This window comes from Gobius niger (genome assembly GCF_951799975.1).
Source record: "Gobius niger genome assembly, chromosome: 4".
NCBI lineage: Eukaryota > Metazoa > Chordata > Actinopteri > Gobiiformes > Gobiidae > Gobius > Gobius niger.
In genome coordinates this window covers 7283434-7299414 of record NC_136855.1, presented here as the reverse complement: position 1 = coordinate 7299414, position 15981 = coordinate 7283434, and the positions used below count along the sequence as shown (strand labels likewise).

The 15981-nt window shown below is 42.8% G+C and overlaps 1 protein-coding gene and 1 long non-coding RNA gene across 2 annotated transcripts in view; one reads left to right on the top strand and one right to left on the bottom strand.

The window, feature by feature from the left end:
* LOC306961973 overlaps positions 1-15981 on the bottom strand; it is a 333958-nt gene that overhangs the window by 149994 nt on the left and 167983 nt on the right. The gene's annotated exons all lie outside the window — the stretch shown is intronic.
* The window catches only part of large2 (LARGE xylosyl- and glucuronyltransferase 2), a 243606-nt gene that overhangs the window by 155396 nt on the left and 72229 nt on the right, over positions 1-15981 (top strand). Inside the window, exon 3 of the mRNA XM_079554901.1 lies at positions 14615-14795. Coding sequence (XP_079411027.1) covers positions 14693-14795 — 103 coding nt within the window. The 5' untranslated portion in view covers positions 14615-14692. The remainder of the gene's footprint in view (positions 1-14614; positions 14796-15981) is intronic.

Below are 15981 nucleotides of genomic sequence, written 5' to 3'. Positions count from 1 at the left end.
ATAGCGCCCCCTACCTATACCTTCAAAATTACACTTGCACGAAAGTGAAAACAAAGGTGATATCCTGATTCGGCACGTCGCACTGATCAAAAAAGTCTATTACAACATGCCTCTATCTCGCTTTATTTTCTGTATAATTAGGCCCGAGCAACGGACACGCAGTGTCCCGCGAGGGACTAATTAAAACCGTTAACGGGGGACGAAAACGCAAGAATTCACGTAGCAAACGTGAACCGATTCGCAAGTAACAGGGGTCAAAACGTAGTGCTCCGCAAGCTCTAATTTTGGGTGGGGTTCGCGAGAGAAAATAATTAAAGATGGCTCAGTGGCGCCCCCTCAAGCACGCAGTTTACATTGAGTCAATGAGAGCCCGGTGGCAAAAAAAATCATCGTACAAAAGTGACATTGGCCAGGGACATAGACCACGTCAAGACATGTCAAAAATGATATTACGACCCCGCCCTAAATGCTACAGGAAGTCGGCCATCTTGGCCCGAACCTCAAACCTTCAAAATCGTACCTCTTGAACTTCTGGTCCCTGATCCTCGAGTTTTCGATGGAAAGCCTCCAATTTTGGCCAACATGTCCCCAACCCATGTGGCTTTCAAAATCATCAATTCAAATTTTGTTCCATTATTGGGCGTGGTCATGACAAGGCCGCAACTGAGAGGCCATTTTCAGCAAATTTCAAAGCCTCATATCTTTCACAGACTCGGCCGGATTGGAAAGGACCCAATCCGGCGCGCGTGCACATTCCCCACCTGGACCTAATGGTGTGCACACGCAGCCCCTATCGCCAAAAATGCCTTTAAATGGCTTTTAAGTGGCTTGTAAGTGGCCCGCCCATCCTCCGTGAAAATCGCCAGAGGTCTTAGCCTGGCAGCATGCTGGCTTCTGTCAGAGGTTTCTCCTGAAATTCGCCAGTTTTCCAAAATTTCCCCCTTTCTTCACAAAAACTACACTTTTGGACTCGTATATACTTATACTACCCCTCTGTCACAGACATCAGCTTTAATTTGGACATTTTTGCCTCCAAATTCACGTTTCTCTCAACTGTACAATCACAGGAAGTTCAATTCGACTGTTTCCTGTCCGTCTCTCTGTGTGTTCCTCATACTATATGGGTCTTACCAAATAATTGCTTCAATATCGAGGGTGCTGCAGGGCTGAAACCCCCTCTCAACGATTCTTTGGGCAGCCAGGAATGTACCCCAATTACAAAATGATACAATATATTATTTTCTAAACTGTTAATCCGTTTCCTGCAAACACACAAGTGCGGAGTCTCTCATAACATTTATTTCACATCCGCTGTTTTTTTCTCAGCCGAAGTAGCTCCGTTGGTAGAGAGCTGGGTTAGTGTACAGGAGGTTGCTGGATCAAATCCTGACTTTGACTTTTTTTCATTTTTTTTTTCTTTTGGACTCAGCACTTTCTGGTTAGAACATGCATCGTCGCCGATGGTTCCACACTCATTAAAAACAGAGAAATGACCCCTCCAGTGTGTTGCTGGGATCAAATTTCAGCCTGTGAATTTAGAAAACCCAAGCAGTCATCAGGCCCATGTTTGCATGGAATTACAGCTCAGTGATAGCATGGTTGTCTCAAGTGAAGGTGGTTGCAAGTCCAAACACAACCTTGACACTTTAATATTGTCTTCACCTTTTCCATTGCCCGCAGCACACATTGTCACAGCTTAAAACACATGATTGCGGGACGTTTCCCAGAAGTTCCTGTGCCTGTGTGGCATCGTAGCTTTAGTGTTGGATTCCCAACCATTAGGTTGCTGGATCAAATCTGACTTAACTTTTTTTTTTTTTTTTTTACCGCGCTTATGGTCCCACCCTCATGAAGAACGCTGTCAAAATATGCGTCACTAAAGAGAAAGAAATGTGGGGATAGTAGGGAGACAATTGAGGCAACACTGGGGAAAATGTCCAAAACAATTGGGGAAGTGTCGGGGGGTGTGAGGTGGGGGGTTGGCGGTGGGGGGGGGGACATGACCTGAAGAATTCTAAACTGTAAATCCGTTTCTTGCAAGCACTCAAGTACGGGATCTCTCATGACATTAACTTTACATCTGCTGATTTATTCACTCAACCTGAGTAGCTCCATTGGTAGAGTGCTGAGCTAGTGTGCAGGAGGATGCTGGATCAATTCCCAACCTAAACTAATTTGTATTTCCTTTTTCTTTTGGACTCAGCACCTTCCGGTAAGAACATGAATCATTGCCTATGGTCCCACACTCATTAAAAACGGAAAAAAAACCTCTCCTCCAGTGTGTTGCTGGTACAAAATTGCATTCTGGGAATTTAAATAAGCCAAGCTGTCATCAGGCCCATGTTTCAAGTGAAGGAGGTTGCTAGTCCAAACACAGCCTTGACACTTTTCTATTGCTTTCACCTTTTACATGGGCCACTGCACACATTGTCACATGAGTACAGCACGTTTCATAAGATTTGCTGTGCCCGTGTAGCGTTATTGCTTGTGCATTGGGTTTCCAACCATGAGATTGCTGGGTCAATTTTGACCTTTGCTCTTTTTTTTTTTTTTTTAACCGCACCTACTCACGCACTCTCATGAAAAACGCTTTCATATGCGTCACTAAAGAGCTAGAAATGGGGGGATCGTAGGAAAACAATTGAGGCAACACTAGGGAAAATGTCGAAAACAATCGAGGAAATGTATGGGGGGGGGGCTTGACTTGAAGCTACCTCTCTCCTCCAGTGGGATGCTGGGAACTAACTTCTGCTCGATAACTTAGACAAAAGTAGCCCACATCACAGTCCAACTACCATGGAGCTGCAGCTCAGTGATAGTGTGCTTGTCTTTGGTATAGGAGGTTGCTGGTTCAAATATGGCTGTGACACTTTTCTAATGCTTTCTCTTTTCTTGCCGGCATTTTAATAGGATTATGATACAGTGAAGTCTGTCTGTGATTTTAGCAGTTTATACAGTGTTAAGAGTTTCTGCAATTTCAACAGTTCTTACAGTTTCTGCAACAAAATAGGGATTTTTGCAATTACAACACAATTATGCCACTACATAGGGATTTTCACAATAGCACTATAACGCAATTAAAGGGACTTTCGCATATAATGCACTGTAACGCAACTTAAAGGAACTTTCGCATATAATAAACTGTAATGCAATTTAAAGAGACTTTCGCATATAATGCACTGTAATGCAACTTAAAGGGACTTTCGCATATAATGCACTGTAATGCAACTTAAAGGGACTTTCGCATATAATGCACTGTAATGCAACTTAAAGGGACTTTCGCATATAATGCACTGTAATGAAACTTAAAGGGACTTTCGCATATAATGCACTGTAATGCAACTTAAAGGGACTTTCGCATATAATGCACTGTAATGGACCTTAAAGGCACTTTCGCATATAATGCACTGTAATGCAACTTAAAGGGACTTTCGCATATAATGCACTGTAATGCAACTTAATAGGGATTTTCGCGTCAAAATGAGCGAGTTCAATCATGGAGCTCGCAAGGACCTAGTGTGATGAAGAGTGGTAGCAAGGGACGAGAGCGAGCGGGGTGGTCGCAAGAGACGAGAGCGAGCGGGGAGTGCGCCAGGGGCGAGGGCCTTTATCGCCGCGGGCGGCTTTAATTTTACATTGGTTGTTGCTACGTGTAGTAGGGTTGGGCGATGTCCCCTTAATTGGCCGTTGACAATGTTTACAGTGAACCATCGTCATTATAAGCATTTTTTTTAAAGACATTTACATAGGATAGGATATGCAATTTCTCCATCTGTGAGATCAATAAAGTATCATCTTATCTTATCTCTTATCTTATAGCCTATATATATACTGCATATTACTATGTATGTTAGGAAAATGTGAGATTGCAGGATAAATGGATCTAAACTAAACATGATTTGAACACAGTCATGGAACACGACTTTTGCAACAGAAATGTGTTAAAACTCGTGCGTAAAGTCTGAGAGGAGAACGACTTAATCAGAGCGTCAACTCCTCAATACCAAGGCTCTTATCACACTAATACAAATGTAAATCGGAGCTTATTATTTGCATTTGCTCAGTGTTAACGAAATGTTTAAGAAAGGTTTACAAGGCCTACAGAAGACCAGTGCGTTTTTCTGACAGGAGGGGTGCATGGCATCACGATGGTGGCTCTCCATCATGATGTTGCTCATCCATCATGATGGACGATGATATCGTCCATCGGCACAACCCTAACGTGTAGATAAAATAGATATTAATATGACAAAACACATACGTACATAGTCAATAAATGTTCTGCTGAAGTGGCAAAGAATGACGATTGGAGTTTTTGTCGACTAAAAGGCATTTTTGTCAAAAACAACTGCAATAAGACTGGAGTAATGGTGTGGGGCTGTAGACGCGGTGTCTCCTCACCTGTCTTCACCCCTGACGTCATGCGCCGAGAAGCCGAGTCATGGGCGCTACAGCAGACGGAGGACCGCTCCAGCTGAGCTCAGACCATCATGCCCACTGTGGACCTTTGATGGGCCAAAACCCGGCAGTTACTTTTGTCTATCCCTGATTTGAACCCACTTGGAGTGCCTATGGGCCATGGACTGAAAAGCATAACCTGTCTACTGGGATATGTGCATGACTAAAAACTGTGGAACATATAAATTAGGGCCCGACAAAATTGGCCAATAAAAAGGCAGATATCTCCGGGACCAAAAGGGATAGAACCGTTTTCAGCACCAGAAAGAGCTCAGCCAGAGCTTTAAAATGACCCTCTCACACCTTCCTAGGCCTCAGGGGAGTGGAGAAACATCGCAGTGAAAATGTTTGTACACCCGTTTTACATATTTTAGTTTATACATACTTTTGCGTATAATTTCGGAACAAGCTCCCTCTGAAGTAACTGCTAAACATAATTATACAGCGCCCCCTGCTGTCACAGTTCAACACTGACACATTTAAAACTGATATTTCTATGATAGAAAGCTTTACTCTTAGAATAAATGCTTAACTTTGGGCTATTTGAGAGATTTAAAGAAACGACAATATCAAATGAAATTGCTTAAAATATCGGCCTTTCTATCAGCTATCGGAAATGCCAACCCCCTTCATATCGGTATCGGGCCCCGAAAATCCATATCGGTCGGGCCCTAATATAAATGAATATGTAAAAGCAATTTTGTGTTGATGTACCTGTGACATCCTAATGTAAACAGTTAATCAGAGAACGACGTGCGCCCCCGTGTGGTCACAGATGGGTTACGTTTCAAACCATCGCTGATCCAGCAGGTGAAAACACTTATCCAACAATCCGAGCTGCGGATAAATGCACTTCCTCCTGCTCCGAATCCCAGGTCAGTGGAGGCCAGTGCTGCGTCGTCAGAGTTTATACGCTCGGTATCTCCTCTGGGACACCTGGCGACGAGGAGATATGTCCCCCTCCACTCGGGACGACAAGAAACCCCCGACTTTTGCCACTAAGAGAAAGTCGGCAAGAGAAGAGAAGACGGAGAGAGATAGTTTTCCGGGGAGACGGTGGAAATGAAAGGTCAGGTCGGGGCGCTGAGCCTTTAATCCACTTTTGATTGATCACACAGAGCAATCCGTCGGTGGCAGCGGCTCGGATTACCCGCCACCTCCGCTGCAGTCCGCCCCCGGCACAAATCACACGTGCCGACGGCAACAGCGGATTATCGTGCCCGGAAGAGTACTCGCAATTTAAATGGGATGGTAAGCAAAAGTTTAGGCCCGCTGTGATCAAAATACACGATCTCCAAAAGACGTGAAGTCACAGATGAGACATTCCCATCGCCTTACGAGAAAAGACGTCCAGTTTCCGAGAGATTTCTGGGTTGTCCTGGGAGGAGGTCAGTCCACAGACTCGCAATGATGTTTAGGTCAGAAGACTTTACAAGCCGACTCTTCAGGCCATTATCAATTTGTTGAAGGCGTTCTTCTTTTTGAACTTTCCAGCTTTTCCCCAGACTTGCTTCCAGAAATTGTTAGTCGAGAATTGAAGTCGAGACACAGCAGGTGAAAACATCGATTTTTCACACAGAGGTCAACGTTGACATTTTTCGCCACTTTTTCTTCCTTAATGTCTTTTTTATTGTCAGAGTCATTCATGGACCAGTCCCTCGTCTTTCCCGCGCACATTCAATCACAAATATTGACATATTTTTCATCCACGTGTCCTGTGAAGGGTCCCCGAGATGACGCTATAACCCAAATATGGTCATTTCCTTTCTGGGAGACGCCCTATATGGAGCAGAAATGTGTCGCACACTTTAGGGTTGGATTTCTCTCAGTCAGGTTTTTGTTCCAGGAGTTTAGCCGCTTTAGTAGCTCCTACAGACTCCATTCTTTCCAGTCTTGAGCTTAAACAAGATTTTGAAGTATTTTTTTTTTATATCTAATTCCAAACCTAAATTATTTAGCTTTGAACCAAACAAAACAAGGCACAATTTGAGGTTTTACAGATTTTTCCACGTATAACTAAACAAGATCCAAAATCTTTGTTTCTAATATATAACAAAATAAAACCATACATTTAAATGTGATCTTTCCGTTATTTAGGTTTTTGTCGCTGAAAATATTGGCAATTTTGGCAATTTTTATGCACAAAATGTCTTATTTTTATATGAAAACATGAAATGACAGAAAACTTACAATACATTTTTTCCTCATACTTATGTCAGTAATGTTTAGCAAAAGTTCAAATTGATATCCATACATTACATTTTTTCCCCTATTCACCTACAATGAAGTCGAGAACCTTAAAGCAGCACTAAGTAACTTGTTTATCTTATTAAATCCTTTCCGTAGTCCCTCTGGGGGTGATACAAGTGTTAATGGGATGAATGGAGGGTCTTTCATCTCCCCCTGGTGTCTCTGGCCAGAAAATCATGCTTGCAATTTGACTGCCACCGGGTCGGAGCAGCAATACACATTAATGGAATAACGAAGAAGAAGTAAACAGGCTAACGGGCAAAGCTAACTGTGGGCTAGCACCACTTAAACAGTATTTACAGCCAAGTTTGAGTGAAAACAATTATCTCCATTGTGTAATTGGATGCACAATATCCCTCTCTCCCTTTGTCTTTTGTGTCAGCGTAGTATTTACTCTCACAGACAATTAATGAGTAAAAAAACGCAGTTATTATTATTATTATTATGGCCTGTAGGGGCATGAGTTTCTTAGCACTGCTTTATGTGCCCGCATCTGTGTAAAGTCTTTGTGAGTGATCGCACAGATGTCCACATCAGGTTTGCTGGGAACAACTTGGCCATCCTGAAATATTGGTAGTCCCCATGGTCCCCACGCCAATTTACAGCCATGCCATCTGAATAAATCTTGATCGAAATTAATTTAACCTCTTAACCCCCACATGAACAGAGCACATTTTCTCCAGTTTGGAAAGAAAACACGGATGAAAACACAAAAAGTGACAAAAATGAGATGAAAAAGAACATAAAAGAGTGACGACAACACAGCGACAACGCACGGAAAAAGATCCGTTTACATCAGTTTTGCTGGTCTTAGCTTTCAAATGAGGCGTTACACTGGCCTCATTTGCGTTACACTGGCCTCATTTGCACCTTTTAGATTTGGGTAAAGCCGAACTGGAGAAAATGCACTCGGTGAATGTAGGTAAGAGGTTTAACCTGGCTCAATCCATTATTTCAATTTTGTCGATAGAAATATAGGCAATTATACATAAAACACCAATCACATGTTTTCCTTATGTTCAGTAATCGATAGCAAACATTTCAAATTTTTAGATTTACACTTTTCCCTGTTGACCTCAATCCAATCCATTCTTTCTTGGAGCTGTATTTCTCCAGCAGTGGGAGAGTATATTAGGTTGAAGGAGAGGAGCCATAATGCGAGTGGAGTGGTTTACCTGCGGGAGTGTGTGTAGGGGGCGTTTGACGGAGCAGGCGCCCGGCGAGACCTGCCTCTGAGCGGCTGAAGTCTGTTATTGCACAGAGCAATCTCCGGCTCATGAGGATGAACGGAGGATGAGCTGCGTCTGCTCCTGATGAAACCTCCGGGAGGAAGATTTATCGATCCGGCAGCCCCTTTCGCTCGTCTCGGCCTCGTCACTCGTCCGCCGCCTCTGCCTGTCCGGCCGATCGGATCGTGTTCACGTCACAAAGATTGACGGGAGGAAAATTGGGCGTCTCGCGGATCCGTGGCGATACATGGCTTTGGCTGTCATTTCAGTGCACTGTCTGGAAAAGGGGAATTTGCTGAATGTCTCCTCCTGCTCTTCACCCGCTTTCACCATGAACTATAATTTCCCGAAGGAGCAACTCCCTTGAAAAGGAAATTGAAAATGATGAAAATTATTCAGATCCTTAATATCTTTTATGTTGCAGACTTAAATGGACTATACAGAGTTTAAAAATGTTAAAATAATGCATGTGCTTAATATAGAAGGTGCAGTTACACGTATGACCTGAGATGGCAGTAGTGAGTATAAAATGGCCAACTTGCATCTAGCCCCTTCAACCCTAACCCTAACTCTGATTATTTTCTTTTAAGAATTGAATAAAAGAAATCTTGCAATACATTTTCCACATATTTGTCTAGTTCAATGATGGAAATGTGACAAAAAAGTGAGAAAACATTGACAAAAAAGTGACGAAAAATAGATGAAAAAGTGGCAAAAATGTCACAAAAATGTCACAAGAAATTGACAAAAAAATAACAAAAATGTGACAAAAACGTGATGAAAAAAATTGACAAAAAAATGCCAAAAATATGACAAAAAATGACAAAATAATGACATAAAAATGACAAAAATGAGTTGAATGCCCAACAAAAAAATAATGGAAAAAAAATCTGATGACGTGAGGAAAAAGATCTTCTCGGTTCAGACGGGAGTTAAGAGGTTAATTGCAAAGATTGAATTAAATGCAAAGGTATACCAAAAAAGAAAATAAAGTAACTTTTATTATTTGCAGTTATATGTTTCACGCTTGACATCACCGTGTTTGGCCCGCGACCCACAGGCACTTTTTCATTTTGGCCCTCGGAGACAAAAAGTTTGGGCACCCCTGGTCTAGTTCCAAGTTCCAAGTTTTTAGACAAAAAAGAAATAAACATACTATTGCCCAAAAAGGAGTAGCTGAAGCAAACAATGCTTATTTATGCCCAACTCATTCACAAACTTTACAGCTGCCGTTTGTTTACATTCCATTTTGTTCTATGAAACCAACTCATTATGGTGCAATTAAGATACACATCAAGACATAGTCAGTAATCTCATCAGTTTTAAATTGATATAACTAAATGTAAAAGTTTTCCCAATTCACCTGCCTTAAAACAAACACACACAAAAACTGAAACCTTGGAGTTTAGACCTCAACATATCAAACATACAAGATATGATATGATAACATCATAACGCTGTTAAAAAAGGTGAATTTGCAGATGATAGCATATAGCCACTGTTAGCACAGCTTTAGCCAATGTTAGCATTACATTAGCACATAGCTTACCTTCACAGTTGTGTTTTAGCTGCTTCTTCCCTCTAGTATATGCCAGAGGTGGGAGTAAGTCTCTAAATGCAAGTCCCAAGTCCAAGTCGTGAAGGTCCTATTCCCAAGCAAGTCCAAGTCAATTGGTCACGGGTTCAAGTCAAGTCGAATCATAGCTTTTGTCAAGTCAAGTCGAGTGTTTCTTTAGCCGGCAAGTCACCTCAAGTCAGCCAACGTTAGGTCTAATTCATCTTTTCAAAATGTGTTTAATCTACTTGAAAATATAAAGTGCTTTCTCAAGATTCAGCGATTTAGAACATTTAGGCTAAAATCAAGCTTTTTAAAATCTAATGGATTTGGATTCTAAGTTTAATTAACATTTAAATCACCACACAATTTAAAATATGCTCAAGCCTATGTGCAAAATTACTGGGACAGCATTTTAAGGAAGGGGGCCCGGGGAGGCCTACTTAAAATAAAATGAAAACAGAGTCTTTTAAACACGAGTTGCTTTTCATTGCAGTCTGAAAGATAAATATAAATTATATTTTTATTTTATTTTAGTTAGTTTCTGGCAGTTTTTCTTTCAGTGGTTCCCCTGTAATGCCCCAGCCCCTGTATACTCGGATTCGCCCCTGCTCAAAGTAGATTCCGATCAGCCTTCAGTCCCACTGTCAGCCGCTATAACTTTCGTGAGAACTCCTTAAAACACCCCCCAAAAAAAACACGATTTCTGAGATTAATCCAGCTCTTGCACATCGCCGTCCGGGAGGCTCCTGTCTGCGCTATAGCTTCAGTCATTGTTTCGAATGTTTTCCTGTCTGTAATAAATGTCTATGAATCTTCACCTCTTCCCTCAATGTAGAAAAAATGTAATGCATCCAAACACATTTCCTCCTGCCTTTTCCTGCTGTATTGATTAGACGTGCTGTGTTGGGAAGCCAAAAAAGCATGTGGCTACTTAACATATGCAATGAATCCTGATCTTTCAACAGTTTTACTCAAATAAATAACTATAATGTCACATCAAGTCACTGTGTCCAAGTTCAGTCTCAAGTCCTAAGTCAAGTCTTTTTGGAGCTTTGGTCAAGTAAGTCTCAGGTCCTGAAAATTGCGACTCGAGTCTGACTGAGTCTCCCACCTCTGGTATTTGCCTTGGCGCGTCTGAATAATTCTATAAACTCCACCAAAAGGCAGTATTTGTCCACATTGTTCTCATCGCGTTTTTTTTTGGCCATCAGTTATGTGTATTCTAGCGTGCGCGTCCGTCTGATAACAGTCATGTTTTGTTTGGTCTATTGTTTTCCCTGACATTGAAACTAAGATGTTGAGGGATAAAAGCAGCCGACATCACTAGGAACCACTGCATGACTTGTGTGTGATTGCGATTTACCTTGTAGCTCCGCGAAGCACTAGTCCGGGACATCTCCGTGCGTGCAGTGGTCTGCAGTCGTCCGTCCTCTCCAAACTTTTCCCTCCAAACGTGTACATTTTTGTTTACCTCGCTTCCTTGTGCGTATCCTTCCTCAGACTCTCCCCTCTCAGCTCCCACACATCAGCGGCTCTAATTAACTCATAAATCACGCCGCGCTCGGACACTCGGCTCCTGTCCGCAGCCACTCTCCCCCCAGCCTGCCCCCAGACCCACATCCACACAGAGGGTATGCACACCGCGTCACAGCAGTCAGCCGCAGAGTGAGCGCGGGAAATAGGGTGGCTCGCTTTTTTAATTTTTTGCCCTGACAGTGCTGCAATTGCGTGATTTATGTTCAGGGGCGTAAAAGATTTGTGGGAAAAGACTGAAATGTGCTGCTAATAAAAACTTCTAAACTAACTCTTTAACGGCACTTTTCGGACTAGTTTTGTCATATGGTTCGTTTTGCTTCAACTTGAGTAATAGTATAATAAAGTTTTGTGAGTAAAAACAGTTACTTGTTCAACTGTGACGTAAATCTTTCACCTTTTCAGTCGCCTCCCTTCCCTGGAGGCTGTTGGTGCTTTCCAAGGTTGTTGAGGTGGAGCTGCGACTTGTACACAGTTTGTGAGAGAAAAAGTTTGTCTCCTGTGTTTTTTCAGTTAAGTCCTAGGCATTCTTTTTGTTTTCTTCATCGTTCATCTTTTTTTGTAAATAAGTCACTTTGAGCACTATTTGATGCCCACTCACCTGCCTTGCCAGTAAGATCCAGTTACAACATTACAGCGTTCGAGCAGCGATACAGGAGTCCGCCACAGAGAGTTTTGTTTTTAGAAAACTGGATGGGAATCTCTGGTACTGCTCTAAACTGGTTCAAGTCCTATCTCGAGGACAGCACGTACTTTTTTGGAATTGGTGTCTGTGTTTCAGACAAAATGGCCATGACCTGTGGAGTCCCCCAGGGGTCAATCTTGGCACTCCCCTTATTCAACTTGTACATGCTTCCATATGGTTAGCTAATGAACAGCAACAATGTGTTGTACCATAACTATGCAGATGACACTCAAATCTACGTGTCACTGACGGCTGGTGAACATGAGCCTGTAGATACACTCTGTCACTGCATCCAACGGATCAGATTGTGGATGCAAAACAACTTTCTCCATATAAATTCAGACAAAACTGAGATAATTGTTTTTGGCCCAGAGACACAATTACAAAGTGTTGTCAGTCACCTTGAGTCCCTCTCTCTGAAACCAAAAAAATCAGGTTCATAATCTAGGAGTTATCATGGACTCAGACCTGAACTTAAACAGCCACATCAAAGCAATAACATCAGCAGCTTTTTACCATCTGAAAAACATTGCTAAGATCAGAGGAATAGTGTCAAAACCAGACTTAGAGAGACTTATCCATGCATTTGTCTCCAGCAGGTTAGACTACTGTAACGGCTGCTCACTGGCTCACTGTTTCAGCAAAAATCTGGAACAGTCTTCATGAGGATGTGAGACAGGCCTCAACTCTGACAATGTTCAAATCCAGGCTGAAAACAGTTCTTTTTGCCCATGCATATGACAACTGAAAGTATTTTGTCTGCACTCTTGCCTTTTACTGCAATTGATGTATTTTATGTTGATGTTTTATTGATTTTATCTGTTTTCTTGTAATTGTGTGCAACTGTGAGGCACTTTGAATTGCCTTGTGTATGAATAGTGCTCTACAAATAAACTTTCCTTTGCCTTTTTGCATAATATAGCTTTTAATATTGTAGTTTTGAAAATATTTGTGTGCGCTTTCCAATGTCATGTCCAACCCTCTCAGTCAGTCTCTCTGCCGTCCTTTACGCCGGCTCGTCGCCAGCAAACACACATTAAAAAAGTGCTCAAAAGCTGCGTGTTTTCAGTGGTTTAGACAAAGTGGCCGCTTTCAATTTAAAACCACTTTATTTTCCTCTTTACTGACGGAGTTCTAAACTTGAGCGATCACCTGCGATAGATTGGCTCCTTTGAAGGGGTTGCCTTTGTAATGAAAAGTGGCCGGTTGACAACTTTTCACCAAAGGTCAGTGAGTGATGAAGAACGTCGACTTGTTTGGCGATGACTTTGTAGAGCTGGGTTTGACCGTGTTACAGTGTTGTTCCTTCGTCACAAAATGAGGAGAAGAGTTGCGCATTGGAGCGATCTTTGAATTCAGTCAGCTCTCCACCACTGTACGAAGACTCGTCTGGATATCAAGTTGACGTCCAAACCATTGTTATTATGGATCCAAGGAGTCACATATCAAAGTGCTCAGGAAGTTTATGTAAGATCCAAGTTGAGGGGGTAGAGAAGACTTTGAGTCTGAAAGAGAGAGAGCGAGAGAAAAGATGCTGAAGACACCATGTCCGAAGGCGAGCCAGATACAAGTTCTACTTTGGATAAGAAAGACTTTCTGGGAAGCATGGAAAATCAGAGCGGATCAGGACGGTTCTCGATGGTGTTCAGAGATTTCTGGACAGGATAAAAAACACTGATGGGAAAGGACTATGTACTTTTTAACGTCCTCACTGCAGTAGGTGGCGGTTGACAAGTTACGTTTATTGGCTTGTCAACCACCATGTTAGATAATTATTGTATGGTGGATGCATGTTTGTGAAAGCTCTTGTTCGTCCAGGGAGTGCTCATCGTCGTGAAGCTTAGATTGTTGTTTGGACTGGGTTTAGATGAGTTGAGGATGTTTCGCTTCTATTCACAGAAGCTTCTTCGTTGCTCTTGTGGTCAGAACGAGACACTGGAGAGCAAGCCAGAGCGGTCTACAAAAGACTCAGGTCCCTGTTGGCAGTTTTGGTTCCTTCCTCCTGGGAGTGGCCTGAGTCTTATGTATATACAGGGCTGGGTAACGTTAAACGATACCACTATGCCATTGGAAAAAAGGTTTAGGTGCTACCGGTGGCGAAAAAATTAAAGTATCGAAAGCAGGAACCAAAAAATCCAAGTTTGGATGCTGTTGATCCAGGGACAGCATTAAAGGATCAGGCGACCATTTTTTCATAGTTAGATATGTTCTTACCTGAGCTTAGACGAGTTGATGCGTACCTGTCTGGTCTTTGTGCGTGCCCGTGGAAGAGCTCGGTCGCTTCTAACTTCACCCTCGTTTGGAGCCATAGGAATACACTGGGAGAGGCCAAATGCTAACAACATCTTTGGTTGTTTTGCGTGACTGAGGGCACACACAAAGACCAGACAGGTACGCATCAACTCGTCTAGGCTCAGGCAAGAACATATCTCAGTATGTAAAAATGGTGGCCTAGTTGTTTTTAGTCTTTTTCTTATTTTTGTCCTAATGTTTTCTCGTTTTCCTATTTTCCCCCCTCATTTTTGCTCATCTTTATTCCTAACATTTTCCCTACTTTATTTTTCTCAGTTATTCACCCAATTTATATCTCATTTTTCCCTATTTGTGCCCCATTTCCCCACTCCCAAAAAAAATATTCCCCATTTTTTACACATTACTTCAAATTGGAGATGAACCCGATATTGTCAATGTGCAGATCTTCCACACATTATTCTGTTTTCTGGTTCTAAATCACAAATATTTTAACGTAGATATCAGACATAGTATTGTTCAGGTGTTGCTATGTAAACCAAGTATCGTTAAAGTACTGGTATCGGGGGAAAATGCAACGGTACCCAGCCCTACTGACGTGATGGAAACACATGAAGCTAAAGTTGTCCATGTTTTGTGTCCCCTCCACAGATGAGAGGATGCCGCAGAGGCCCGAGGAGGCTCTGAGCCCGACCTGAGCCTCCCTCTGCCACCACTACATTTCCCACGATGCACCTGGTGTGGTGCCGCGGCCGCCTCAAACTGCTGCTGGCCTCAGTCACCGCTCTGGGCCTGCTCACCTGGCTCTACCTGCTCGCCGGGAACCTCGATGGTAAGCACTGCCTCGACTGCTCTTCCTGCTGATTCTGATACTGCTGCTGATGTGTGCGCTCCCAGCGGAGTTATCGTGACTGCATTCTCACTTTCACGCGGTTCAAAAGTCCTGAATGCTTTATCTGAAGTTACCACTGCAGACTATTTCCCAAAACGGAGACATGAAGAGTCAATATGGCGCCACCCGCAAGGTTTATGCAAATACTGAAAAAAATAGATAGCAGTTAGCAGATTCTTTGTAAAAGGTTCGTACGATCTTCTTGGTTCATCTTAGATTGGTTCAAATCACATTTTCAGAAGTTTAGGCATTCACCTGTTGAGCCCTCGGGATCACAGAAACACCATTAGCAACCTGAGCCTGTTCCTATAAACGCCTCTGGGCAAAAAACCTCTACTTTGAATTGAGCGTTCTTTCCCCATACGAATGAACAGTGGAGCTAGTCCTATACTGAAGGTGGGGCGACAGTGGCACAGGTGGTAGAGCGGGTCGTCTCATGATCGGAAGGTCAGGGGTTCGAATCCCACCTCCTGAAGGTGTCCTTTGGCAAGATACTTCAGCCACCTTGCCTCCAGTGTCTGTGTGAATGGGTAAAGCGTTGTTGAGACCATTTACCATTTTTAAAGTATTGTGAGATATGACATTTATATTAGGGATGCACCGATCCAATACTGCTACCGGATATTGGAGACAATACTGGAAAAAATACAATATCAGGTATCGATTCCAAATATCCAATACTGAATCGATGCCTTTTTTGGCTCTCACTGTTTTAAAACCACAACTTTCACAGACTAAACCTTCGTGAAAATGGACATGCTGCAATTCAACCTGAAAAGACTCACAGAAACGGAATGACGGTGTTTTATTAACAAACATGAATCATTATTGGGGCTCAGACCGCGGCGGAAGACCGAACGAACGATATGGAATGCATGGCTTTGACGAATGATAGCCATGATCTTCCCTGGACCCTGGTGGTGGTGGAAGAGACCTGGGTCGGCCACTTGATGATGAGCGGAGCTGAGGAGGAGCCAGGCGGAGAAAGGGGTGGAGGAGGGTCGTAGCACGGCTGGCAGACGGCTGAGTGATTTGACCAGGGAGCTTGAAAAGGGGATCCTGAGCGATGAGCGGCTGGTGAGGGGATGAGCAGCTGCGGTGATTGGCTGTCGTGAAGGTGCGGCTT